Source organism: Egretta garzetta, unplaced genomic scaffold (genome assembly GCF_000687185.1).
Source record: "Egretta garzetta isolate BGI_Z169 unplaced genomic scaffold, ASM68718v1 scaffold20, whole genome shotgun sequence".
In the NCBI taxonomy this organism is placed as follows: Eukaryota; Metazoa; Chordata; class Aves; order Pelecaniformes; family Ardeidae; genus Egretta; species Egretta garzetta.
This window is the reverse complement of record NW_009258388.1, coordinates 625,066-651,534: the sequence shown is the minus strand read 5'-3', so window position 1 is coordinate 651,534 and position 26,469 is coordinate 625,066. Positions and strand designations below refer to the sequence as shown.

The 26,469-nt window shown below is 38.2% G+C and overlaps 1 protein-coding gene across 6 annotated transcripts in view; it reads left to right on the top strand.

Annotated features, from left to right (window-relative positions):
* Positions 1-26,469, top strand: part of DLG2 (discs large MAGUK scaffold protein 2) — a 698,848-nt gene that overhangs the window by 378,879 nt on the left and 293,500 nt on the right. For all 6 annotated transcript variants that reach the window (XM_035897884.1, XM_035897901.1, XM_035897894.1 and 3 more), the window contains 3 exons: positions 7,460-7,596; positions 18,457-18,601; positions 21,549-21,690. In XM_035897884.1, coding sequence (XP_035753777.1) covers positions 7,460-7,596; positions 18,457-18,601; positions 21,549-21,690 — 424 coding nt within the window. The remainder of the gene's footprint in view (positions 1-7,459; positions 7,597-18,456; positions 18,602-21,548; positions 21,691-26,469) is intronic.

Sequence of the window (26,469 nt, the reverse complement as noted above, 5' to 3'; positions counted from 1 at the left end):
CCATTCTTCCAAGCCTCTAGTGCTTCAGGGAGCTGTTTGGGGTACGAATGTTCATACGCACCAGGGTATTGAAGACATTTTAATCTGTGTGAAATCATTGTCGCTGCTCTCTCTCTCGCATATCAAGGAAGCAGCGAGAACAGGCCTCTGCAGATTCCTGCACTGGGCTCAGTAGCAAGACTGTGTTACTATAGCGGTTTAAATCTCAATTAATTTTTTCTTTTTATTAAATTAAGAATAGTTAAAATTAGAGCTATTTCACTGAAATTGCTTTTAAAAATTTGAATTTAGTGTTTAAAACTTATGCAGATAAAAGCAGATAAAAGATGAAAAATGTTACCATTTACCTTCTACTAACCCCCCTGAGCAATATCTCCCTCCATATGGAAAAGTTCTAAGCCCTCTCTCACTGAAGTTCTGGAAAGGTCCAGTCCCTCAGAGAGACGTGTCAGTGGTACTGTGCAGTCAGTGCTCATTTGCAAGGAAAGGATTTTCTTTGCCTTCTGTATAATCACAACAGCCAAACTCATGGCATCTCTCATGAGCATGCTGGCCAGGAGGTAGCCTGTGTGCTCTCCAGTTTGACCCCAGTAGAAGCTGTGCTGAAATCTGCCATCTGTTGGCTCAGTAGCGTGAAAAGTTGATGCGCTGGTAGCCAGAATGTAGGGATTAATGAAAATAATAACTACAGAAATGGCTGTGGGCAAGAACAAGGGAACTGTGTAGCAACTGCTGGGTAAATAGCTGAAGGCCTGACACAGTGTAAAGGGGACAATAATTTTCTCCTTGTGTAAGGTGGTTTCAGAGAATATTCTTCTTACCTGGTGCCACTGTACATCATTTTTATTCTGTCTGACATCAACTGGGAAATAACTGAAAACACTAGATATTTCTGCAAAAAAATGTCAAAGCAATAAGGAAGATGCTTGAAGTTTTTAACCCAAGGCTGTTAGAAAGAAACACTAGATAATGATAGACTCAGTTAGACCAGGGGCTTGGGCCTTTTTTTTTTTTTTTTTTATAAATTGTTGGTTACAAAAAGAGCCCTCTGAAGTGATCTGGGAGCAGGGTCTGAAGCAGGAATAAATGATGACAATGAAAGTAGGCAGCTTTTAAGTATGTTATGAATATTAGTTAAAGTTTTATGAATCATACTGTACTTTAGACTGACTTTTTCAACCACAGAACAAAATGTAGTCAAATTTTATTCATGTAAGTAAGTCCTTCTGGTATAAGCTGTCACATGAGTTGGGAATAGGAATTGTTAAAAGAACTCACACAAATAAAATGATATTTGAATCTACCCCTACAACACGAAGGATGAGATTAGATAAAGTGACATTTCCTATGTTTGGGATTAATAGTTTCTCAAGAATTGATTCGCAGGATGAAAAATAAAGCTGGAAAGAGAGAGCTCTGTAGAGGAAGATCAGTCCCTCCTTGTAACATCGTACAATTATTGTGAAACATATTTTAATTTTTGTTTTGTAATGTATTTATGTTTTGTGTGTACCAAATAATAAAAGAATCTGCTGTCAGTGATGAACACTAATCTTAAATCACAGCTATAACAAGCATATTAAACTTCCACAATTTGGGGGTGCTACTTTTAAATATGTGTTATATCTCTCCTCCAGGCAAACTAAAATTGGCAACAAAAGGCTTGAGAAAAGGGGCAGAGGGAGATATTCCCTGCTGCTCCTCTGTTTATAATTAACCTTGTTTCAGTTTGTTTATTCATATAGCACTAGATATAACTGTGGTACCTGTCAAAACATGTCAATCAAATTATATCAGTCAAAGCATTTTGTATTACCCATGTTCCTTTCCTCCCTCCGAGTGGAAGTTGATTAATTAGAAACCTGGTTTGGACTTCATTGCTCCAGGTTTGACAGTTTCATTGGTAGGCTCATTGATGCCATTCTCCCTTTCAGAGAAAAAAAAAGAGACTATATAAATATTGGCACTGTAAGCTTAAGTAATTTCAAAGATAAAACAAAGCCGTATTTTTTATAATTAAGTGTTGTAGAAGTGTCTGGCCTGTGGAAAGGCAGGAGCTACCTCAGTTTGGCTTCCTCATTGCCTTGCACTGTTGCATGGGTACTTTCTGGCTGTATGATCTTATTTTGCTGCCTGAAACAATTTCAGAAAATCTGAGTTCATGCAGTGTTCTGGAGCAAATCAGTTTGTTTCACACCTGTGGAAAATGAGCATGGCAAAAAGCAATGAGAGATCATACAGAAAGGGAGACTGATACATGAAATCTCCAAATAAGTTACCCAGTTACGCTCATTCTCTCATATATTTCAGTCATTCTTCATTTCAGCCACATCCTCACAAGCCCCAGGATGCATGTGCCGAGGTGGTCTGGCTCACTCGTGTGTGACATGAAGGACATGGGACTTTGAACCCTTACCACATCTCTTGGCATTTTCTTGGTTGGAAACCATGGGCTAATTTTCGGACAGATTACTTATACCCTTTAGGAGTTCACTGTTGTTATGGGGTGGTCCTTCACACTGAATATTTCTTTTTTCAGTCTCTAAGTCTTAGACAAGGAGGCTGCTCATCGCCTGTTTTTCTTCATTTAGTAAACACACGTCTTTATCGCTATGATCTGCTTTCCTGTTGGGCTTACAGGCAAGAGAATGGCATATGTCACACGCTGTAATCTTGCTGCCAACATCCCACTGTTATGGTACAGGGTCTTCTGCTGACAAGACACCTGTGCTGTGGTCTTTACAGAGTCCAGACATTCTGTCCAGGCTTGACAGAAACAACACATTTTCAGTTATATTGCTAGGTATGTTCTGTATTGCCAATACCCATAATTTCACTAACCTTTTTTCTTTCTTCTAGTGCTTACATGCACATTTCCATTCGTATTTCATTTGTTTCTAGCCTGATACTCCTATTACGAGTTCTATGCATTTTGTGGCTTCACCACGTTACTCTGTGTTCAGCATGTCACTTTGTTGGCAGTAAGGCGTACTGTGGTAAATCCAGGGATCCAGCAATTAGGAATTATGCTTTTTATGTCTTCAGGGCACACTGTTTTGGTTATCTACCTGCAAGTCACACAGCTAGGACTGTGAAACTCATGTTGGATTTACCCTCTAAAATCCTCATGCTGTTTTCTGGCTTAAAATAAACTTGGTTCTCTGTGTAGGTTAGTAGCAAAATGTAACATCCCATTTGGGTTATGAGTAAGAGTTTCATTTAACTTAAATTCTTATTAGAAAGGTGACATTATCTAGCTGCAGTTGATCTTTTAGGATCCCTCTTTGGATACTGGAAAGTGATATGCCCACAGTGTGATTCATCCCCTGTGTTTTAAACAGTGATTTTATTATTATCACACAGAGGCATCTGTTGCTGGACTAATCATAGGGGGAGCCTCCATGCCTACTTTTTACTATAAAAGTAGTTCGGACTTATGTTTTTACTAATATAGTAATGCATTTAAAACATATCTGGTGCAGCAAATAATGCAAAATAGATGTAAATAGTCACTAGTTACCTTTTTCTGAAATAGCTATGATTGAGATGTGGGAAGCTTTTGAATTGTTTTGGCTGCAACTTGTTTTCTTTATGGTTTCATCGCCCTTTCAAATATCTTAATGTTTTGTTTACTGATAATCCAGGGAAAATATATGAATAAATATCCTTGACTATTGTTAATATCAATTTTTTTTGCAGTTTCCAGCCGTGATGGAATAGCTCTTTCCCCTGTCCCTTCTCCTCTTTGTGATAACAGTAATGTCTCCTGTCTCATTCCACTATTACACATTATTATCCACAGGATCAGTGATCAGCATTTGTGAAACCCAAAGGCAGATGAATTTTACAAACACTTATCCAGTGGAAATGGAATGAAAAAGAGTTTGATTAATCTTCCTTAGTTTACACATCGACCCAATCTTATACATGCCTATTCTTTTCAGTGGTTTTGAATGAAGCTGAGTATGGTTTGGATGTACACCAGTATTAAATCCAGCTCTCCCTCCTTTTTCCTCTTGGAGTAGTCTTCCATTCTTCTTAGCACCATAGAATCATAGAATGCTTTGGGTTGGAAGGGACCTTTAAAGCTCATCTTGTCCAACCCTCTCTTTCACTACATCAGGTTGCTCAAAGCCCAGTCCAACCTGACCTTGAACACTCCCAGTGATGGGGCATCCACAAATTCTCTGGGCAACCTGTTCCAGTGCCTCACCACCCTCATTGTAAAAAATTTCTTCCTTATCTCCACTCTAAATCTATCCTCCATCTAATCCCTGTTGCGAGGAAACTGGATGCTCTGTCCAGGCTGAGGTGTTGCTGTGAAGCAGATTGCACATTAGCAAAATAGAAAGTGGGAGGGAGGGCATTCCTCAAAGATCCTGATCTATGTTCTGATGGCAATGATCAATGATTTTCTAACCACAGGAGTAAATAAAACAAAGGTTCTGCAATTAAATATGCTCTTTTTTGTTGGTTTTGGTTTGGTTTGATTTTTTGGATTCAATGGAGCAATGAATAAGACCAAGTTTAGAAAACATTATCTTACTGTGTTCCCAAATGTTTGAATGATTCTGTTTTTAAAATGGAGTAAGGATCTGATATGAGACTACACTGATTTATCTAGTGACAAGAAGGATCCATGCCAGGGGTGCACAAACCTTTCAGAGGTCTTAAAACAAAACAGAAGTCTTCGGTCTAAATGGACGTGAGACTCTAACTCAGGTTGTGAACTTTTACAGCACTGATCTTCCCACCCACCTCTTCCCACATCCAGCCCCCAGCCTTTCACAAACCAAGAGTATGATTCATCTCATCTCTTTCAGATGTCTCTTTGAGATGAAATGAATCATGCTTTAAAAGCCCTTAATGAATTTTCATTGATTATAAAGGTAGCATAAATGATGAGCGTAGTTGTCTGATGTCATTTGGCCATATGAATCCTATCCAAAAGTTTTATTGTAGTATGCTTTCCTACTGCCCTAGCAATTAGCAAAAGTCATTTAAGTAAAATTAAATGGGCCATTGTTCCATTCTTCATTCTTCTCAAGAAGAAGTCTTTGAAGAAGGAAAATATAATTAGGCAATGAACCTAAATTATTATTGATAGGAAAGACGTGGAAAATCTCTCTCCTCCTCAGCTGTCTCTCCTACCCACTCTCCCTTTACTCCCCACAGTATTACCCCATCTTCTGCTCATTTAAACCTTTTTATACTCAGCGTTGTTTTTTTGGATCCCAGAGGCAGACCCTGCTTACAAACACAAAGCATTGTAGCGCAGCTACATTTTACATTGGCTAGAGAAGTAGAAAAAGTTACTCCTTTCATCATTGTAAACTTCACTTTTGTAATGGGGGGGTAGCATGTGCTAGTGCTTTTTTTTTTTTTTTTTGTGGTTTCGTATGTCAGCTGTGATACAACCATGCAAACAAGCAGCAAACACCAGCGCCCCACTCAGCGCTGCAGAAAATGGGAAGGATTACCTGTGCTGCTATTTGCTTATATTGCAGCAGGGCCAGGCTGAATTAGGAACGCCTTTGCGCAAAACACAGAACATTTATGTGGCCAGAAATTACCTTGCCCTTTACAAGCATACAGTGTTAATAAAGGGGAGAGAAGAGGATCGAAGCATACCATAACCTAATCTTCCCAAGGTCATGCCCTAGGTGAGCAGTGGAGCTCAAGGAAGCTCTCTGGCCGCAGTCCAGCCCACTCATTTGCTCTCATCATCCTTCTGGAATACTCTCAGATCTTCACTTTACTGATAGAAGCATATTCAGATGGTTTTGGGGTCAAAAGCATGATAACTATGCCACCAAGGAACATTATTCAATCGTTGCTCTTTGTCGACAACTAATTTTTTTTAAAAAAAATTCCATTCTTGATGTTTTATTAGTTTATCTTTTTGCTTCTTTGTTAGCAGTCTCAGGGTAATGAACAAATGCTTCCATGCTGAAGAAATCATAATCTTTTTATCCCTGTAGTTCTTCCGGCAGTAGCGCATAAATAGTAACAGTGATCACCAGCTTTAGCTGGAAATTAAATAAAGCTTTATTTTAATTATCCCATAATTCTGAATTAGCTTCATATGCATTGTTAAGTCATCTTAATTGATTAAGTCATACTGCAATTTGAGATATAAATTCAGAGTTTTCTTTTTGTGATTTGCTATTTTGGCACTATCCATTAAATAGTCCATTATGTTATCTGACCTCACATCTTTTTTAAGCTAAAATACTGATCAAATGAAAATAATGTGAGAAAAAAAAATAAAATATTTAAATCACTCAAAAAAGCTTATGTCTGTACTCATACAGCTGCTAAAAAAGCCCGTGTGTATTAAATATACTCTCCCTTATTGTCCAAGCAGTCAGGCTGGTGAGTTTGTGATAAAATGCCAAATTCCCAGTGACTCATTTTTTACTATGGCATTTTACTGCTCAGGCCGCAGCGATTACTAACGTGTTTGTTTTAAGAATGACTGAACAGCATAGATTTCATAGATAAAACTAGTGATTATTCTCTAAATAGCTATAACTATTTTTTCTGTACAGCTAAACCAGAAATGCCTGGTTGAAGCAATAATCTAAGCATGTTATTGCCAGGAACAGCTTATTTGTTCTGCTGGAAGTTCCCATTAGCTATATGATCTATGAAAAATGAGTTGTATGAAGTAGATTTTTATGGAAATAAAGCACAGGAGTTTCTGTCTTTTCTCTGATTGAGAGATAAAAATGTTATTCTGAATCGTATCAGCATGTATTATGGACATTGTTCCAAAGTTTGACTCTTTGGGTGTTTATCTAGGAATTTCACAGATCACTGAACAGAAGTTATATATGTACAAAGGACTATTGTTTTCTTATTTTATGTTTCCCTAGCCAAAGATATTTGTGTCCTACAAAAATATGCGAAGCAGATTTAAGTCCAAATATCTACACCATTTATCTTTCACCTTCACAGACCCTTCACTGTGGTACTACAGAGACTTGCAAAATCTGCAGTGCACCTCTCCATGTATTTTTCGAATTGCGTCGACAATCAGAATACCTTTAATTTTGTTCTGATAGGCCATGATGTACCTTATACCAATATTTAACAAAATAAACTTCAAGCTTCGAAGTTTTATTACTAGTCATGAAAAGTTATGCCATAATTTCTTGACCTAGGCTGCACTGGCCCCAGGTGAGGACAAGCCATGGATATAGAATCATCACTAGTTCAATATTTTTGTCTCTACCTTCCTATAATTGTACCTGATAAAGAATTTACTTAATTTATTCCTATCCCTGATCTTCCAGGGAAAGTGAGGGAGTACTGACCCCACAAATATCTTTTATATTATTTTATTTCTGTAAAAAATACTGTAATTGTACAGTAAATTAAATGTATGCTACTTTGGCACTCCTCTTTAATGTTATGTATTGTATTGCTAATGTTTTGTTTTCCTTATCTTCTCCAGGTCTGGGATTCAGTATTGCAGGAGGGGTTGGAAACCAACACATCCCTGGGGACAACAGCATTTATGTCACCAAGATTATTGATGGAGGAGCTGCGCAAAAAGATGGAAGGTTGCAGGTTGGAGATAGACTTCTTATGGTAAGTAAGACAAATTTAAATCACATTTTATTTGGCTGAAAATTGTTTCATATAAGGACTTTCATCCACCATACATCTTACTGGAAGTAACCATTGCAACTTGTAAAATATTTCTGAGTTTTATTTCCGTCATCTTATTTTTTTCCCGTTCTTTATATATATTTCTGAGACTGCAGTTGAAAAAGCATTACTCTGGAAAACCAACATTTTATGAAGAGAAGGCAACTTTGACAAACCTTTAGCTGAGAAGAGAATAAACGTATTATGCACATCAGCAACAAGTCAAAATGCACCAGAAAATTTTAAAGGAAGACTTTAGACAAACTGTTCCTTACGGCAGTACTGATTCCACTGATTGTTTTCAGAAAATTGAAAGATGTGAAAACATGCCACTAAACTCTCACATGTAGCCACTGTCAGTGGACAATTACCTACACTTCTGTATGCGGAGGAATGCTATATGTGTACGTTCCATATAGATGTTCAAGAAAAATACATTTTCCACCTTTTTCCTTGAGGAAATGTACTTATTCTTCTGATGGATGTCACTTAATGAAATTCTTCCTGATATTTGCAGTGCCAGTACCTTGTTCCTTGTAGATAATTCTTTCCCACTCACAGAGTTTGTTTAATTCATTGTTGAGGGGGAAGTCCTGACCCTGGTAAATCAGCAGAAGTTAATCTATGCCAAGCTGTATTCATGTCACTGCATTTGCATTGGTTTCAGCAGGTAGACAAATATTTTTTGAATGAGTGCCATGGAAAAAAATGTACTGCAGTAGCTCTGTCTGGTGATGTGATATCTAAGCAGTGAAAAATTGCCATGACCTTTTTTTGCTGCCTGCAAAACTCTGCCTAATCGAGGTTTCCTTTATGTGGCTAGGGACACTGTGTTCCAGTCGCATGTGAAGATGACCGTTCATCTTATACAGGGTATTAAACAGAACTGGAAAGGCACTTGGTTGCTGGGTTGGTGACTCTTTGACTTTTTTTAATTAACCCAAGTGGATAGATAAAGCAGCTTAAGGATCAAAGGGTGTTATCAAAATCAAAGCAAAATGAAAATATAACTTACAATTTCATTGGCATTTCTTCTTTGCAGATTCTCAGCGCAGAAAAATTCAAGTTGTATAATGAAGTTTTGACTCATTTTTCTATAGAAATGTATATTTGTATTTGCCAAATTTGAATCTTATTTTGTTATTTTGCATCTTGTAGCAAATCTGCTTGGGTTCAGCTGTTGGTTTTTTTCATGAAGAGAATTCCTCGCAGTTTTTGTGTTATCTGTAAATTTTTCTTACCTTACTCTTAATTTTTTCCAACAAAAAAATACCCCAAAACAGATGGCAAAACCATCTCCAGCGTAATCTAATCAGGATGGATTTGAATAGAAAAATAATGACTTTGTACACCATGGTGTAAATTCATTCTTTCCAGATTTTTATAGGATTTGTCTATTAAGCATCTCTTCTCAGTCTTGAACCTGCGGTTCACTGCAGTCAGATATAGATGTTTCTTCATTGTGACAAGTTTATACTCCTGAATGTGACTCCTGGAAATGAGCAAAGGTCATTCTCAGTGTGTTTAATGTCTTTTTGCTCCTTTCCTTTCAGTCTGGGCCAGTTCTTTACTTACCATCATCTCCTTTTATCACTGCATATAAAATTAAGCAAAAAAACCCCAATCATAACATTATTCTCCACTAGTTTTGTACTTCCAGACCAAGGTTTTCACTGTTGCATAAGAAATTCCTGGTCAACTTATTCTTTGTCTACCTTAACCATTACATTTTTGGAGATAAATGTACAAGATCAAAATCTATTTCTAAAATTCATGCAGATTACAGCCATGTTTTCTGGTTCTCTCCAACGAGAAACCCTGATTTCTTTATAACTTGTGTACCTTCAGTATTTTTTTCTCTTCTACTTTGTGAAGTATCTGTCAGTTCATGGCATTAACATCATGTTCCTTTGTGAACAGTGAGTGAAAGAATTCATTACTTTCTTTTGGCAGTGTATCAACACAATATTACCCTTGTCATCCATACGGTCCTACTTCTGCTTCACTGATTTATTATTGATTATATATTTGAACACTTTTTTTTTTCTTTTCAGTAGTGCATCCTTTCTTGATCTTTGTTTTTTCCATCGTTTCTTTATAATATTTACCAGAATTTGTCATCCTTCTGGAATTCTCAGCAGCTTCTGGGGGGCTTGTTTCGTTTTTGTATCTGTGTTCTGATAAGTTTGTATGAAATATTTTCAGATCCCAAAGAACATGCAAATCAAATGCATTAAAATTTAAGATGTAATAGAAGAGATGCTGCAAAATCAAAACTAATATTGAAATGTAAAACAATTAGGTCCCATCTGAGCATTTTGCAGCTTGATAACCCAAGTGTTATTAAATGCAGATTGCTAATAGTGTGTTAAGCATTAAGAAGATGTATTATGTAAATACTGAGCATTGTGATTATTGTGAAATCTATTCATGGACTTGTTATGCAGTTCTGTTTTGGTGGCACTGAGCCTGCACTTAAGGCTTGCTATCCTGAGCGCTTGCACAGGAAAATGCTCCATTGTAAGATAATCCTGAGGTGCCCATTAGGAAAATTACTGGAGGAAGCATGGGTGCTTAAACTGAAAACTGAACCCAGTGGTTTTTCTAAGTGTATATGAAAGGAACACACCAGAGCTCTGCTTGAAGACTTACAACTAGGGGGAAAATACTCCCTTGCTGTATTCTGATGGTAATGCCTGTAGTAATGTCTACTCCTGCTGGTGGTAATGCCTGTGGTGAGAATACAACTGCACTGGGTGTCTCAGCTAGGTTGCTTGTCTTTGCGCTGAGAGGCAGCAAAGGGAAATCACACACAGGGCATCACAGGCTAACACAATCATGGAATCATAGAATCATAGAATGCTTTGGATTGGAAGGGACCTCTAGAGGTCAACTAGTCCAACCCCCCTGCAGTGAGCATTGCTAACTAGATCAGGTTGCTCAGAGCTCCGTCCAACCTGGTCTTGAATGTTTCCAGGGAGGGGACCTCCACTACCTCTCTGGGCAACCCATTCCAGGGGCAGCTGTAGGACCAGAGCAGGTTGCTCAGGAATTTATCCAAATGAATCTCAAAAATCTCCAAAGATGGAGCTTGCGCAGCCTCTCTGGGAAACCTGTTCTGCTGCTTGACTGGCATTATGAGGAAAATACTTCTCCTCATAACCTGTTTGACCCTCTGTTGTTTGAACACGTCTGCTGTCTCTCATCCTGTTACCACATGCCAATTGGAAAAGCTTAGCAGTTTCATGACGACCTTCCTGTAAGCACCGGGGGTCTGCTGTTGGTTGTCCCCAGAGGCGCCCCTTCTCCAGGCTGCAAAAAACCAAATCCCCCAGCTTCTCCTCACCAGGCCAGCGCTCCAACCCCAATCATCCCAGTAGCATTCCCCTCAACTTGCTCCATTTTGGTATCTTTCCTCTCGTGTGGGGACCCCTCCCTGGTAATGAGCGATAGGACAAAAAGAAATGGCCTCAAGTTGCACCAGGGCAGGTTTAGGTTGGGCATTAGGAAAAAAAATTTCACAGAAAGGGTTGTCAAGCATTTGAAAGGGCTGCCCAGGGAAGTGGTCAAGTCCCCATCCCTGGAGGTATTTCAAAGACAGGCAGAAATGGTGCTTAAGGACATGGTTCAGTGGTGGGATGGTAGGGTTAGGTTAACAGTTGGACTTGAGGATCTTAAAGGTCTTTTCCAAGCTAAACAGTTCTATGATTCTATGGTTCTATGACCAAAACTGAAAGCACTGTCTAGCTACAGTCTAATAAGAGGCAACTATCGGGGAATAATCCTTCCCCGGATCTGCTGGCTCAGCTCCTGCTCTTACAGCCCAGGATGCTGTTGACCTCTGCTTCCAGGACACACAACTGGCTCATGAACAGCTTCTGTCCACCAGGAGCCCCAAGCACTTTTCCACAGAGCTGCTGCCAGGCTGTCAGTGCCCAGCCTGTGCTGTTGAAGGGGGTTAGCCTCTGCCAAGGGCAGGACTTACTGTTTCTCCCTGTTGAACAAAGTTCTTGTCAGCCCCTTCCTCCAGCCTAACCCTCAAGTATACAGTCTTGCCCGTACAGTGAAGTGTCATCTACAAACGCGATGAGAGCCCGCTCCTCACCTCTTCCAGGTCATTGTTAATGACGATCAGGAAGAGCTGGAAAATGGTTTATTACATCTCAGATAATAATTACTTTCTTTTATCTGATACCATCATCTCACTTTGGAAGAGTTTATCTACAGAATGGATAAATGAGAAATCAGCATAAAACTATCTTTATACTAGTACAAAAGAACACTAACAGCTAGAAGCAAGGTATTCTTCAGGGAAAACTCTAAAATTAGGCTTTACAAGAAAACTTAAGCTAAAATTTCTCTCTTATTAGTTTTTCAAAAATTTGTCTCCAATGCCAAAGTAGCCTTGCATGTTTGGGCCATATCCTGGTGCTGCTTGTCCAGTGTAGTCAGAGAGGTCAGACTTCTGTGGGGTTATTTATTCTTATAGGAAAAGTGATGTTACTGACATACCAAGAGATTTAATTTGATTCTGTTTTCTTGCTGAAGACAAAAAGAAGAAACAGGAGTCACTTTCCTTTTCAGAAATTTCTTTCTACACAGTTCTGTGCTGAAAAAGGCATGGTATTGTTTGGTGGTTTCATAGGGCTGCAGTGGGGTGGTGATCGCACAATTGCTGATACGTATCTGCTTCTTTCAGACTGTATATGGATGCAGGACCATGTTTGTGTTAAAGTAATCAGAGCATATCATTTAAGATGCATCTAGATTAGCATTTGGTTCTTATCAGAAGTGCTCTTTTAAAGTGATTTTGGCTGTCTTGGGGGATGGTCTTTTAGAAAACAAATTGGATTCTTTTTAATGAAACTGCAATAGAAAATGTGGTCCAAGAGCATTCCTAATTATCATTGCATTGCAGCTGCGAACAGGCATTTTAGTCAGCAGAGTAGATGTAATGCAAACTAACCCCCTTAAAAGATGTATAGCATGGATGTCCTATCATCCAGACCTCTGTTGCTGTGGATCGCTCCTAGTACACATACTCTTCACTCAGGTAGGTGGACCCACAGATCCAGAGTCATGCTGCCATGCCAATTGATGGAGTACAGGCATTACCCAGTTTGACTTAAAGGAATAAAACAGTGTGACTAGATAGTACCTGATCTGCAGAAAGGAAACACGCTAGAAAAAACATACTCCGAGGTGGAGAGCAGAATAAGTACTGAACCAGCTCCGGGGGTTCGGTGGCTGCGTCCCTTCTGCTGCAGCGCTGGGCTCTGAGCCAGACTTATGCCATCATTGACTCTGGCCTTGCAATGCCTTATCTAGCATTCAAACATAGATTTGCTAGGATCGGTCTTTGGATGGTACCCTAGCAATAAGCTTCCCAATTTATTCCTTCTAATGACAGCCTCATCCAGTTGTTCCTTCACAGTTGTATCTTCATTAGCCTTGAAAACATTTTTGTTAACCAAAATGCAGCATAAATTGGGATTGAAATATGACGGTCCAATATAGAGAAATGCCACTTGCACTGTGTATGCACTACAGTGCTTGAAGCCTGAAGCCCGCTGCTCAGTCTCATATGGGTCTGTGAAGCCCAAATTCTTGCATTTCTCTGCAAAGAGCAGTTCTGGTTAAGGACACTTAGCCCATAACTATTAATAATCTAAGCAAGCTAATTTCAGAGGCATTAACAGACCGTGTCATCTGAAGACAGCCAGTTTCTTTCTATTCAGAGTCCAGCACTTGTACAACTAACTCAGGAGTTCATGGGGTTCTAAGTAGTTAGTTAATCCCAACAGATCTACATCCTTAGGACAAATGGTTGGTCTTCAGCACTGAAAATCCTTTGATTTTTTGCAGCCTTTTAAACCACGGTGAGTTTTTAAAAAGGCCATCAGCGTTCTAGATTTACAGCTGGCACGTCGCAGGTGTTTACTGGCAAATGTTCACTCGGGATTCACTCAGGAAAATCCACTCTCTGAATGAAAAGTAGAATAATACATAAAAGCAGACATTACCACTGGCAAGGTAAAAAGCTCTTTGTCTCATTCACTGAGTGAATCAAATATCTCTTACTCTAAATCAATAGAGGAAAGGAATGAATTCCCTTTAAAAAAAGAAAATTAAATAAAGACAGACCTATTCCTCTGGAACCCTTATTCTGTTATCAGCTTATGCTGCTGTGAATGAAGTTATTCTTCAGAGCACTTGTACAGTCATTTTGGGGATTCGAAGCTTTTCACTCCAGAGACTTCTCAGTGCCTTTGCTTTCCAATATGAATCTAAAAAAATTTCCAAATAAGATAATTCTTGCTTAGGTTTATACTTTGTTGCCTTGATTGTGTTGTTTAGGAAAAAAATCACCCCAGTCTTTTTATATCTCATTGGCAACATTTCTTACTGATTTCTCCCATCACTCAAATAGCTTTTTTGATTGGGCTTGTATCTTTAATTTCCTTCTCTATTGCTATATTAATTCTTCCTCTTATTTTTTTCCTGAGATATCAGTATGTCTTTGTATCACATACTGTCTATTTAAAGAAATAGCTTTCCCAATTTCTTTTTTACTTCAGGTACTGTTTGCATTTCTGAATTTTCTGTATATGGAAAAGCTCCACTTTGCTTCATGCCTGTTTTCCTTCTGACTCCTCTCCTTTGGCTCCTGTCACAGCATTTTGTGGCTCCAGAATCCTACTCTTGTACCTAAACTCACCACTCAGATAAACCTCTTTTTTAACATTTGCCTTATTTTTGTTTCCCCCTTAATTCATTGCTACTTAAGTTGACATCTGAGAGCCAGAAAGTTGGCATGCAGTACCCGTTCGACCAATTCCGCTCCGATGGCAGCCCTTCTGCATGAAAGTTTCAGCATCTCGGAGGGTTGTATGCCATATATACTTTGATTTTTTTATTTTGTGTGCTTCTCCCACTCTTTATCTTCTTTACCCCTAACTCAACTCCTTTTTTGCAAACTATGTACGCCGCTAAGATCATCATGACAGCAGGAGGCAAACCTTTGCTATTATGCATTGACTGTGCCACAGCCACTGACAAAGCCAGATTTAGTGCTTGAAATTCCGTTAAAATAGACATCTTTCATGGAAGCAAGCAAAAGCTCAAGAAATAGTCTCTCTTGGAGATTCTGAGAGATTCTCCTCTCTCTCTAAATCTTACCATAAAAAACAACTACGACATCATATTTCCTAATAATCACCATCTCTGCCATGATGTTTCGAAGAATGGTATCCAGAGAGTTCCTTATAAAAAAAAAATTGCATACTACAGTCATCATACAATAGTATCTAGGGAGCTCAACAATGTAATTCCTCAATGTATTTAGGTTTTCATTTTTGTATCTCAGAATACATACAGGTGTCTTTATCTGTAATCATTATTTTATGATCAAAAAGTAGAAGAGACATTGATACATGCACTTATTAGTTTTAATGGGAATTGTAGGTCCAAACAAGGACTACCTGCTGAAGGAAACTGGGAAATGCCTACTATATTTTGTATACTGTAATTCTAAATTGATGTTGGCAATGACTGAGGAAAGTGGGTTTCTCTCCTCAAAGAGCTCCCATTTAAAAGAGACCTTATGGCACCACCAAGATTTGTCTTAATGAATGAATCAATGTCTTTGTTTATTTGTTTGTTTCTTTGTTTGCTCTTAGAATCATAGAATCGCTTTGGTTGGAAAAGACCTTTAAGATCATCGAGTCCAACCTTTAACCTAGCCCTGCCATCCCACCACTAAACCATGTCCCTAAGCACCTCATCTATCCTTCTTTTAAATACCTCCAAGGATGGGGACTCTACCACCTCCCTGGGCAGCCCATTCCAGAGCCTGAGCTCTTGATGTACATTGAGTCTGTCTTTATTTTTTATTTACTGAGAACTGAGCAGTCCAGGACAAAATTGTTTAGTAGCAAATTTCCTTTCTAGGAGTGTTCTCTCTAGAGACAAGAAACCTCTAATTTTCTATATATTTGGAATGAGTTTGAAGAGTAATTTTGTTATATGTTGCTTGAATACTTTTTATAGCAGAGCTCTGTTTACTTTGAAGGCCCCTTTCTTCTCCTCAAATTTTCTTCCAGTATCTTTTTCTCTGAAGTTCTCCTTTGTATCTTCATTTCACTCATGCATTATCTTCTACCAAGTTCTGCCAAGTTCCAGCTCTACAAATTTCAGTTTTCCACAATATTTTGCACACTTAAGTTTATATATACTAGAAATGAGAAAAAAATGTCATTGTACATAAACTTTGCAATGGTCTCTAGGATATTGAGGTGTATAAAGATAAACAAAATGCATAACTGCTCCAACATTAATTCTTAGATTAGAATTGCTTGGTCTTTAATTCTTATCTTAACTCCAAGATTTGTACAACTTGTACACAGCGTTGGTAAAATACCTATCCTGTGAAGTTAATGTCAGAGAGATAAGGAGTGGGACCTGTTATAGCAAATATAAGTTTTATACGTATTATACTATATTTTCTACTTCTATAATGGCTGTTTATCCTCCAACTGCACAACTGTGACATCCAAGTGTGTTGTGATGGAAGTACAACAGTCCTAACCATTCTTTTTATCAGCTAGATTTCCAGGAAACAAACTTTGGAAAAAAATTGCAACAAGTCAATTTATGTCTTAATTGGTTTTATACACTCCTAAAACCCCCAAAAGTCAAAAGCCAAACAGCGCTCTGATATTTCATTTTGTGACTTTTTTTGACTAAAAACATTTATTTACGGCAGCAGTATAGTGGGAGGTTATTATGTGAGGTTTTCTTTATTTCAAAAAGCTTGCAGTTAGGATGAAACACAAGAAGATAGATACAATGTACAGACAGCGTGGGAAGGAGAAAAGGTAAAGCATAACTGCGGTTGTATTTCTGAAAGTGTAAATCTTTAGTATTTGGCAGTTTGAAATACATAAGCAAGAAAGGCTGAATTTCAATCACTTCTTGCTATCAGCCTAGTAATTTAAAAGATATTTATTTATTAAAAATGCATATGAATGTTACTGCTGTTCATAACAAAGAAAACCAGAGAAATTTATAGAAGAAAGGTACCAGATTTTTATTTAAATAGAAGACCTGTCAAAATACAGCACACAGTGTCAGCAACTCTCGTCTGAGTGTTAGGTTGTACCATTGCTCTTCCTGTCAAATTGTCATAACATGTCTGTCATTGCCTCTTTCAATTAACCTTAAAGCCAAGTCTGAGAATTACAAAAGGAACAAAGTTTAAACAGAATCCTTACATTTAGCGATACTGCCCAATATCAATCATTCTGCCTTGGTGCTGATGAGATTGGTTGGGTATGAAGAGTCCCCCAGTGTTTCATAGTAGTTGGATTTCTTTCCAGATACCAAACTCTTTGGTGGTAGCTGTCTTAGTAGAAACAGCCAGGTCTCTGACAATTTACTGATACTAAATTGCCTAGAAAATATGGGGTTTTTTCTGTGATTTACAGCTGTACTATGTCATATTATAGTTGAGGAGCTACTTTTTCTTCCATCTTGCATAATCTTTACAAGGAATCCTTGCAGTAACTGTAGAAGTTGGAGGATGGCACTTTAAATCACATAAAATGTTTCATATACAACATTCACCATGAAACGTAGGTCACTGGAACAGGCTCCCCAGGGAAGTGGCCGTGGCACCAAGCCTGTCGGAGTTCAAGGAGCATCTGGACAATGCTCTCAGTCATATGGTTTAGTTTTAGGTAGTCCTGCGAGGAGCAAGGTATTGCACTCAATGATCCTTATGGGTCCCTTCCAACCTGAGATATTCTATGATCTCTATTGGCTTACACCACATGTCTGAAACCTGTACCTACACCCTCCTTTACTTCTTTCCTCTACTCTATAATTTTTCCATTCAGGTTATATGTTTTTTGGGGGGCAGGGATCATTCACTATTCTGTTTATAGGAGGACAACCTATTGCTGATGTTCTGCGGATATAGTGGATTTATATGCAAATAAATTTTATATGCCTCTACAATAAACAACTTCTGACACTTTTCTTTATTTTCTTTCTCTGGGAGTAAAGCATATATAGGCAAGGTTTATTGCCACCATTCCTTCCCTATTTAATCTGTAGTCCTGTATTCTTATCCTTTCTCTTGTTCAGTATTTTTCTTTTCCGGTAAAGCACATAACCAGTACTACGTTCTCTTACATTTTCAATGTCTCTTTCCTGTGCTCCCAGAAAACTGCCAAACCTTCACACTGAAAATCCCTTTTCCTGCATCCAGAACTGCCCTTTTTCATTTCGTGGGCCTCACAGGCCGCCTCTGATTCTGTATACCACTTTGTACCTCTTTTCATTTCAATGGTCAATGTCATATCAGGGATGGAAAGATATGGAGGTGTTAAGTATTTCCAAGGTCCCAGCCATGCATGCTAAGATGTGAATTTGGACAGTTCATGTTGATAAGTCAAATAACATGGGTAGTTTCTGTAAATTATGTGGTGTTAAGTTATTAAATTATTGTTAAATATAGTTTTATGTTAACAATGATACTGGTAGCAGAATATCACAAAGGACTTTTCTACTGACCAGACCAAATGCCATTTTGACCCATTATGATTCTGTGATATTATCAGTACTGCTACATGCACATGCTAAGAATACTGTATTTTCTACCTTGTTGCAATACTGCTTCTGTAATCTTCAGTACTCTTTGTTTATCGCATTTTTCCCAACATTGTGATAACTGCAAAGCAGTCTCATTTTTGTGCCTATATCTGCATTCCAACTCACCTGTCTGATTTCTCCTTTAAGGTAAATAATTACAGTTTAGAAGAAGTTACCCATGAAGAGGCAGTAGCGATACTGAAGAACACATCAGATGTAGTGTATCTGAAAGTCGGAAAGCCCACCACCATTTACATGACTGATCCATATGGCCCACCAGATATTACTCACTGTAAGTGACTTCTGCAACTCATTTTATAGGAGATACCAGTTTGTCAGATGACTGTGGTTTTTTCATAGCTTGTCCAAAGTACCCCATTAAAGTTTATGAAACAGCTTGGAAGGCTACAAAAATGAAATATTTATTGCCCCTTAAGTATGCTACACTCATGAAATATTACAAATAATATAACTCTGCTAAAGTATTTTTGCAGCAAAAGTAACAATGTAGCTGATGTACTGCTGTGCTGATTCCAATTAGCCATTGCCCAAGTGATCAGATTGAACTGTAACTCTTGTGACAATTACAGTAATAAGGATATGCAAATATTTTGAAATACAATTAGATTTCTAGTGCAGAGTCCTCTGTCCACTAAAAAATGGGAACAAGTAGCAAACTGTCTTGTACAACTTTAGTGAAAAGCCTGAGGCAAATATATGTCATATTTGAATAAAATATTTACTTGGAATGTAAGAATCACTGCTGTACTTACAAAAATGCAATTTTCTGCGTATATCCAATTCCTAAATTACTATTCCACTTTGCTTTATTCTCAGTCTGTCCATTAACTTTATATATGTTCATCAGCTATTTTTTTAACTGAGGACAAGGCCTTATTTGTCCTTGCAGTCAATGGATACTTTGTTGTAGGAAAAGTTATTGAAACAATATAATAAAGCTCAGTGCAGGATCTCATACGAAGGGAAGATGATTTTATTTTAAAACAAACTGATTTCAATCAGGCTGTCTTATCCAGATGCTCAAAATCATCTAGGCTCATGTCCAGCATTCAGGTAGAAAGACACAGATCCAGGGGCATCACCAGGATTCCCTGAATGACCAAGTACAAGGGTGGGTGGCTGCGGAGTCCTTATCATACACATATACCTCCTTCTTATGTTGGCAAACACCTTGCTGATGTGTTTTTTGTACCCTTAAGGAGATAACAGCAATTAGGATGTTCTGTCTCTCCCAAGTATGCATGTGTTCAGGATTTACTCACTTCTCTTTTGTCTCCTTATCTGAGTGTCCTAGGCTCCAGTCCAGTCTTTATCTTCTGCCATCATCTCTTAATGGCTTGAGGTTTTGTTTTACTTTGGGTGTAGGCTATCCTGACAAGTTACATGTAGTTACAGTTGAGTATTGATGACCTATTGATGAATTTAGGTCCTGTCATTCTAATGCCCCTCCTGCCAGTCCCCCTGGTGTCCATACCCAGGCATTCCCATTCACTTTTCATTCACAGCAATCTTAACATTTCAGTTGCAGCTTTCTACACCACTGGTGCATGTTAGCCTAAACAGTTCCTTACCAAAACTCCCTTTCTTCATTTCGTTGTTCAAAAAACCCTGTCTGCCTTGGATTCAACTACCAACAGGCACCAGGTGCACCATCTAAGATGGCAGTTTAATTTTTGACAAGAGCTTCAGCAACTGATCCATACCCATCATGATCTCCTGACAGTAATGCTAGGAGCACTTAAGGCCAACCAAGGGCTAGGAAAGGCAGATTTTCCCAGTAAATGCTAGAGATTTAAATTTTTCTGCACTTTTGCATAGTGTTGCTACTGTGGACTGACAAAATCGAGGGGAAAGCTAAATATCCATAATTGTCCTTATTCAGACTGCTCCTTAAAAATAGAAGGGATGGTTTTGTAGCATGCACGTCAGGCAGTATACTCAACTGTGCTGATACCTATCCAGTTAGCAAATGTTACAACAGATGGCAATCATGGGGTTCACTAGCAGTCTGGTCTGGATCTAAGCAAAGCCCAAGAAGCAAAAATGCTAAATGTCCCCATCCAATCTCCCGCTTTGTAATACTTTCCAAAATAATAATTCAAGTGTTCTAAAACAGTGTGGTTTATTATGTCAGATTATAGATCAGCAGCATATGAGAAGACAGACGTAATTCCAGAGGGAGAGTAAAGGTTGAAAAGATTTGCAGTAGCCCATCCCAGGCTGTTGGGACATACAGATTCATTTATCCTCAGGGAACCTTTCATTATACCCACATGTTCAGAGTATTTCAGAATGGGTAATGGCCTTTCCCTGTAGACACATTTTGCTTTGAAACATTCTGTATCTCAGCATCTGAAAGAAAGACTGAAACTAACAGTAGGAAGTTTAGCTGTTTTCTTCTCATGAGAAAATTAATCATAGCTCGTTGCAGAAGCACGTATCATTGTTTTTCCTATTTATCATTTCTTTTTCTAATTACATTAAGCAGAGATTGAATACAACTATTATTACATCTCTGCAGTCATAAATATCTCCAGTAACTTCAGAAAAGCAAAAAGCAAGCAACCAACAAAACCCACAGACCCAGAATCAGACAGCATAGTCCAGTCATTTTCATGACTGGACTATCAAAAAGATTTGTATCCATTTTCTATTTAAATATACAGATTTACTGTGATCTAAATACTATCTATGTTGGTACTGAAATTTCAAGTATATGGGGAATTTTGGCACCTTTAGTAGATCGCAGCTTTAAATCTTCACCATACATAATTCTTGCCATTCATATAACTCCTGCTCTTATCCTTCATTGACCCCTTACTATATTACTCCCATTGCTGTATACTGGAGCCAGAGAGAAGACCGTGCTTTTAATCTCATTCTCTCCTAGGTACATTTCCTTCCTATTTGAAGAAAAGGTTTCCTGTCTCCAAAACTGTCCTTTCTTATTCAGAGCCCCTCTAAAGTGTCAATCCCTGTAAATGAGCCAGCATTACTATTTTTAGTATTATTAGTATTATTAGTACTAGCTGTTCAGGAAAACTCTAGCTGTTCATTCTTTCTTGTTACATTTTAAGCTCTCTCAGGCAAGGATTGTCTGTTTTGATGTTATTTACAGCAACGAGCATGTTCTTGGTACTTAATTAAAAAATAGTGCTCTTGCGGCACCTAACCAAACTTGGCAGCAGCTAACTAGAAATACGTATTCTTCCCACCAGCTTATTCTCCACCAATGGAAAATCATATACTCTCTTCTGGAAACAATGGCACTTTAGAGTACAAGGCATCCCTGGCCCCTATCTCACCGGGAAGATACTCACCCATTCCAAAGCACATGCTTGTGGAGGACGACTACACCAGGTCAGACACTTCTCTTTATTTGTTTACCTTTCATGACAATTGTGAAGGACATAGGCAAAGCATTCACCGCACCTCAAATAGAATATGGCACATAGTTCTTTTCACCCCTGTTCAAGGGAAGATGAATTGAAACTGTTACAGGTGTGAAGGCAGCTAAGAGAAAGATCACAGGAATGAATGCTTGACCTGAGGTCCATGTTGTCTGCGTGCAATCCCACACTTGTTCCTAAACAACAAGACTGCACTAGATCAATGCTGGCACTGAGCAAAATTTTCTGCTTCTTAACACCACTAGGAGATCTCAGGATCAGTGACTCACCTGGCTCACCGCATGCATGGGTGGAGGGACTGTATGTGCATCTGTACCTGCCCGTGACAGCACGCCCTGAGAGGTCCAGCTTGTTTCGTTTAGTGAAAGCAAGGCTGAAATAGCCTGTAATTGCTCTGTGGATGCACATCGAAAGATAAATGTTATGGAGAGAAAGCATTATGGGAAAAGAAAAAAAAAAGTGTAAACTGGCTGTGAATAAATATAGGGGGGAAACTGGAAAATGTTTCTTAACCATTAGAGCAATCATAATATGAAACAGTTTTCTGTGAGACCATAAAGGTTAAAAGGAATCTGTTTATGCAGTGGCACTCAATACCTTTATAAAAGGGGTCCTTCAATGTGATTATCAGAAAAATGACCCTGGAAATTGCTTCTAATCCTTTTTTGTTGTTGCTGTTTTTCAATAATCCCAAAGAATACTGCTATATGAAGTACGGTAGCAGAACTGTATCTATGTAGTTGACTTCCAGGTAGAAAAGACACATAGGAAAATGCTGGGAGGGTTCTTTTATGCCTTGTGTTAGACCAACATTGAATGTCACTGAAGAGACAGTGCGTATTTCTCTTTTGGTTTGAAGAGCACTGCCATTCCCTGAGAAGACAACAGTTGTTAAGTTTGTCAAATGAGCCCTCATTATAATGTCTAGTGCCACAGCAAAATGAGAAATTAATTTTTTTTCTGTGCTTCAGTGTTTATAAATTCATTAAAGCTAGGAGGGGGTTGCTCTGATCATCTAATCCGACCTACTGTGTATCTCAAGCTAAAGAATCTCAACCACTTATGTATTCATCAGCTTCATAACTTGCTAATTTGCATTTCATTTTTCTTGTTGCATATGATTACAATCTCAAGCTGCTTAACTTGTTGGATCAGACAGATTCAGAGTAACTAAATCATGATACAGTGTTTAATCAGGACATAAATGTATGGAAACCACACCTTGCTTCCCTGTCTTGGCTAAAAGAATTTCTCCCTAGTTTTGACAGAGGATGCAAAGCTGACATTGCTTTCCGTCAACTTATGAGACTTTCAGTCAGGATGAATATTCTCCAAAGGGTGCCAAGGAGTTATATTCTTTTTAATTAATAGTTAAAACATTGATTTCATTGAATTGTGCATCAAGGCTTTACCTGGGCTAGCACTGACCTCATAATTTCTAAAATGCCTATGTATAGGAAGAATACTGGTGAAGTATCTGGGTTACAGTGATGAAGGCTTTGTCAATAAGCTTGTAGTGCTGAAGCCTTTCATTCTGTAATGAGATGTCAGCACCCTTATTACTGAGAACGAGTTGGCAAAGTTTAAAAACAGAAAAAAATGCAACCTTAAAAGTAGATAATAGCTAAGGATACCAAAAAAACCCCAGAAAAGCTGCCCTGAGAATTAAAAGACCATTTAAACAGTTGGGAATGTTAGGAAGAAGTATCTTTAGGCAGTCCTTTGTTTTTTTATGTGCTCCGTGTAGCTGATTTTAACATTCTAATTACTTCTACCAAAAAAAAAAAAGAAAAGAAAAAAAGAAAAGAAAAAATAGTCATAGAAGGCAATGGCAGTCCTAGCCCTTTAGTTCAGTAGATATCCAGTAGAAAGCATACTTGCTCAAAGAACCGTGCAGGATATAGATTGAAATTCATTAGTGTGTCTTTGTGGTCTTTTTAGGAAGAAAGATATATTCCTACCCTGGTATTTTTAGTTTGTTTTTAAACAAGTTAATTTTGCTGGTTTAGGCCCTGGCAATAAAACCAAATGCTGACACAGTCTGGTTCTTGAATGAGGTATTCACACCAATGTCCTTTTTGTATTATTTGGGGGGAAAAAACCAAATGGCCAGAGAAGTCGTGTATATTCCATGAAATACTCCTCTCCTGTGTTCTTCTCCCTATCTGGATTTCCAGATAGGTGTGTTGTCTAATGAAAGGCTGATATCCAAAATCTTCTGTGGCATTGGCACGACAGACAGGAGAGGCAGACTCCACAAGCATGACCTTCTGTGGAAGGCATGTGGCACTGGCAGAAAGGTGTCAAGGAATAGGAGCAGACTCTGGATGCAACAGAGCAAATCAGATTAAAACCTCATGGTTCTAAGCAAGTATTTACCTTGACCTGTTGAAAAGGAGGAGCTGATTATGGACTTAATTATATTAGTGATAATAGTTTATATGCTACACTGATACCCAGGATGCAAAAGCACAAAGATAAAATGAATGTAGTCATAAGAAAAATGGCATTTCTTGCCAGTGCCATTTCCTCACCAGACATAGATCATACAGCACTGAGAGACACCCCAAACAGAGCCAGACACCAGGTTTCTCCTCTGACTACAACAGCTAAGAAGCTCTGACCTTCAAAACCGAACCATTTAGTCCTTCAACAATGCTAAGCCTTTTTTTTTTTCTTTTTTAGAAGTCCATGCAGCTAATTATTACCTATTGATTCAAGTGGGACTGTTCAAAATGCCAAAGTTAATTCTCACAGTGATTTTCACAGCTATAAACTGAGAATAGTGACTGCACTTTTTCTGTGCAATGCCATAGGATTTGCTGATGAGTCTGTCATTAAAATAAGAAGATACGGGGCAAGACTTTGTTGCTGACCAGTTTAGAAAGACTTAAAATCTTTCCAGAAGTTAATTATCATATTGATAATTTTAGTGAAACCTATAGATCCCTTGATTGTAGCAATTATAATTAGGTTTTCTTCACATAATTTTTTGTAATTAAGATGATTGCCAACTACTGCAGTGCTATCCATTAAAACTACCTGACTCTTGATATAATAGGTTTTCAGGGCTAATTTACATGGCGATCACATAAGGAAATTTATTACCTGTGCAGTCATAATATGGCAACACTTCTGGCAGATTTTCATTTATGCCACCTGAAAATATTTGGAACAGTAACTTCTCCACTGTAAGAAACTTTTGCAATTTTGTAATTCCCTGTACATGTGATTTCAGTGAGACTGATGACAAGCTTTCTTTTAACTTCCTTGCTATAACGAATCTATCAGTAAAGCTTAAGTGTTTGAACATTCAACCCAATTTGTCCAATTTCTCTTGCTTTTCTTTTTTTAAATATTTTTTTTGTTCCAGTTCTAATGGGTTTTTTACCTAAACACTTGTATTTTTCCTAACAAAAATAGGTGTTTCTGTTAATAAAAATTTGTAATTTTTGGTCTGATATTGAATGTGTGTCAAAAAAACCCCCATCAGTACAACTTTTATTTAATAACACTATGGGGGAAAAAAGAACTTAATCTGAGCACAAAGGATAGAAAAGTAACAAATCATCTTCAGCCACAAGTTTTAGTGAAGCTGGATGTTGAGTTTTAATCACTGAGCTTTTGCAAATTGTGTATACCTTATTGGTCCAAAATGCTGTCAGTGATGAGCATAATTTACTTTTTGTTTTGATAGATTCGTTTTAAATTCACTCAGGATGGAAGCTTTGCCTTCCTGTATTTTTTTATAAGATTGTAATCTTTTAAAATTTAAATAAAATAACACAACTTCACGTTAGTAGAACGTGGGATCAGAAGTGAATAAAAGCTATATGCCAAGTAACTCTATCAAGACAACCATCATCAATCTGCAAGTCCTTATTTGTTTTAGTTTCTAGTAAGATTAAAGTGTTATGTGGGCAATGCAGGAGATTCTTTGGTTGTGTTGCTGACAATTTCCTAACACTGCTAGAGGGGAGAAACGGGAATAATTCTCTGCTTGACCTGCTGCTTACGAAAAGGGAAGAACTAGTGGCAAAGGTGGTGATAAATAACAGCTGGGATCAGGGTGACCATGAGTTGGTTCGGTTCATGATTCAAAGGAAGTCTGGAGATAGTCAGCAAATTGTGAATGTAGACTTCAGAAGAGCAGACTTCAGCCTTTCTGGAGAATTGCTAAGCAAAATCTCTTGGGATGCTGCCACAGAGACATCGTGTCCATGAAAGATGGATGATTTCTTAATAAAACTTATTGAGAACTCAGGAATGATCCATCCTGTTGAGCAGGAAGGAGGGCGATTCAGCAGAAGGCCTTCTTGGCTGAGCAAAGAGCTTTCTGGTGACCTAAAATGCAAGATGTAGGCAAGCATTACTTGACTGTGTAATGCCAAAGTCAGAAAGCTGATTGATTTGAGCTAAGAAATATAACAAAAAGTGATTCTGCAGGTGTGCTACTTTCAAAAATGAAGGTAAAAACTGATTAAATGGGGGGGAACACAATGTAATGACAGACAATACAGACAAAGCTGAAGTACTCAACATCACCTTTGCCAAGCATTTAAGGGACCAGAGGGTAATTGGAACAGTCAGCATAAATTTACCAAAAGCAAATCATGTGTTTGTCCAGCCTGGTTGCCTTTCCTGATGAAATGTCTAGCTGCAGATGAAGGGAGAGCTGTGGTTCCCTATACCAATCCGTGCCACAGCACAGGTGCTGCCTTGAGCAGGA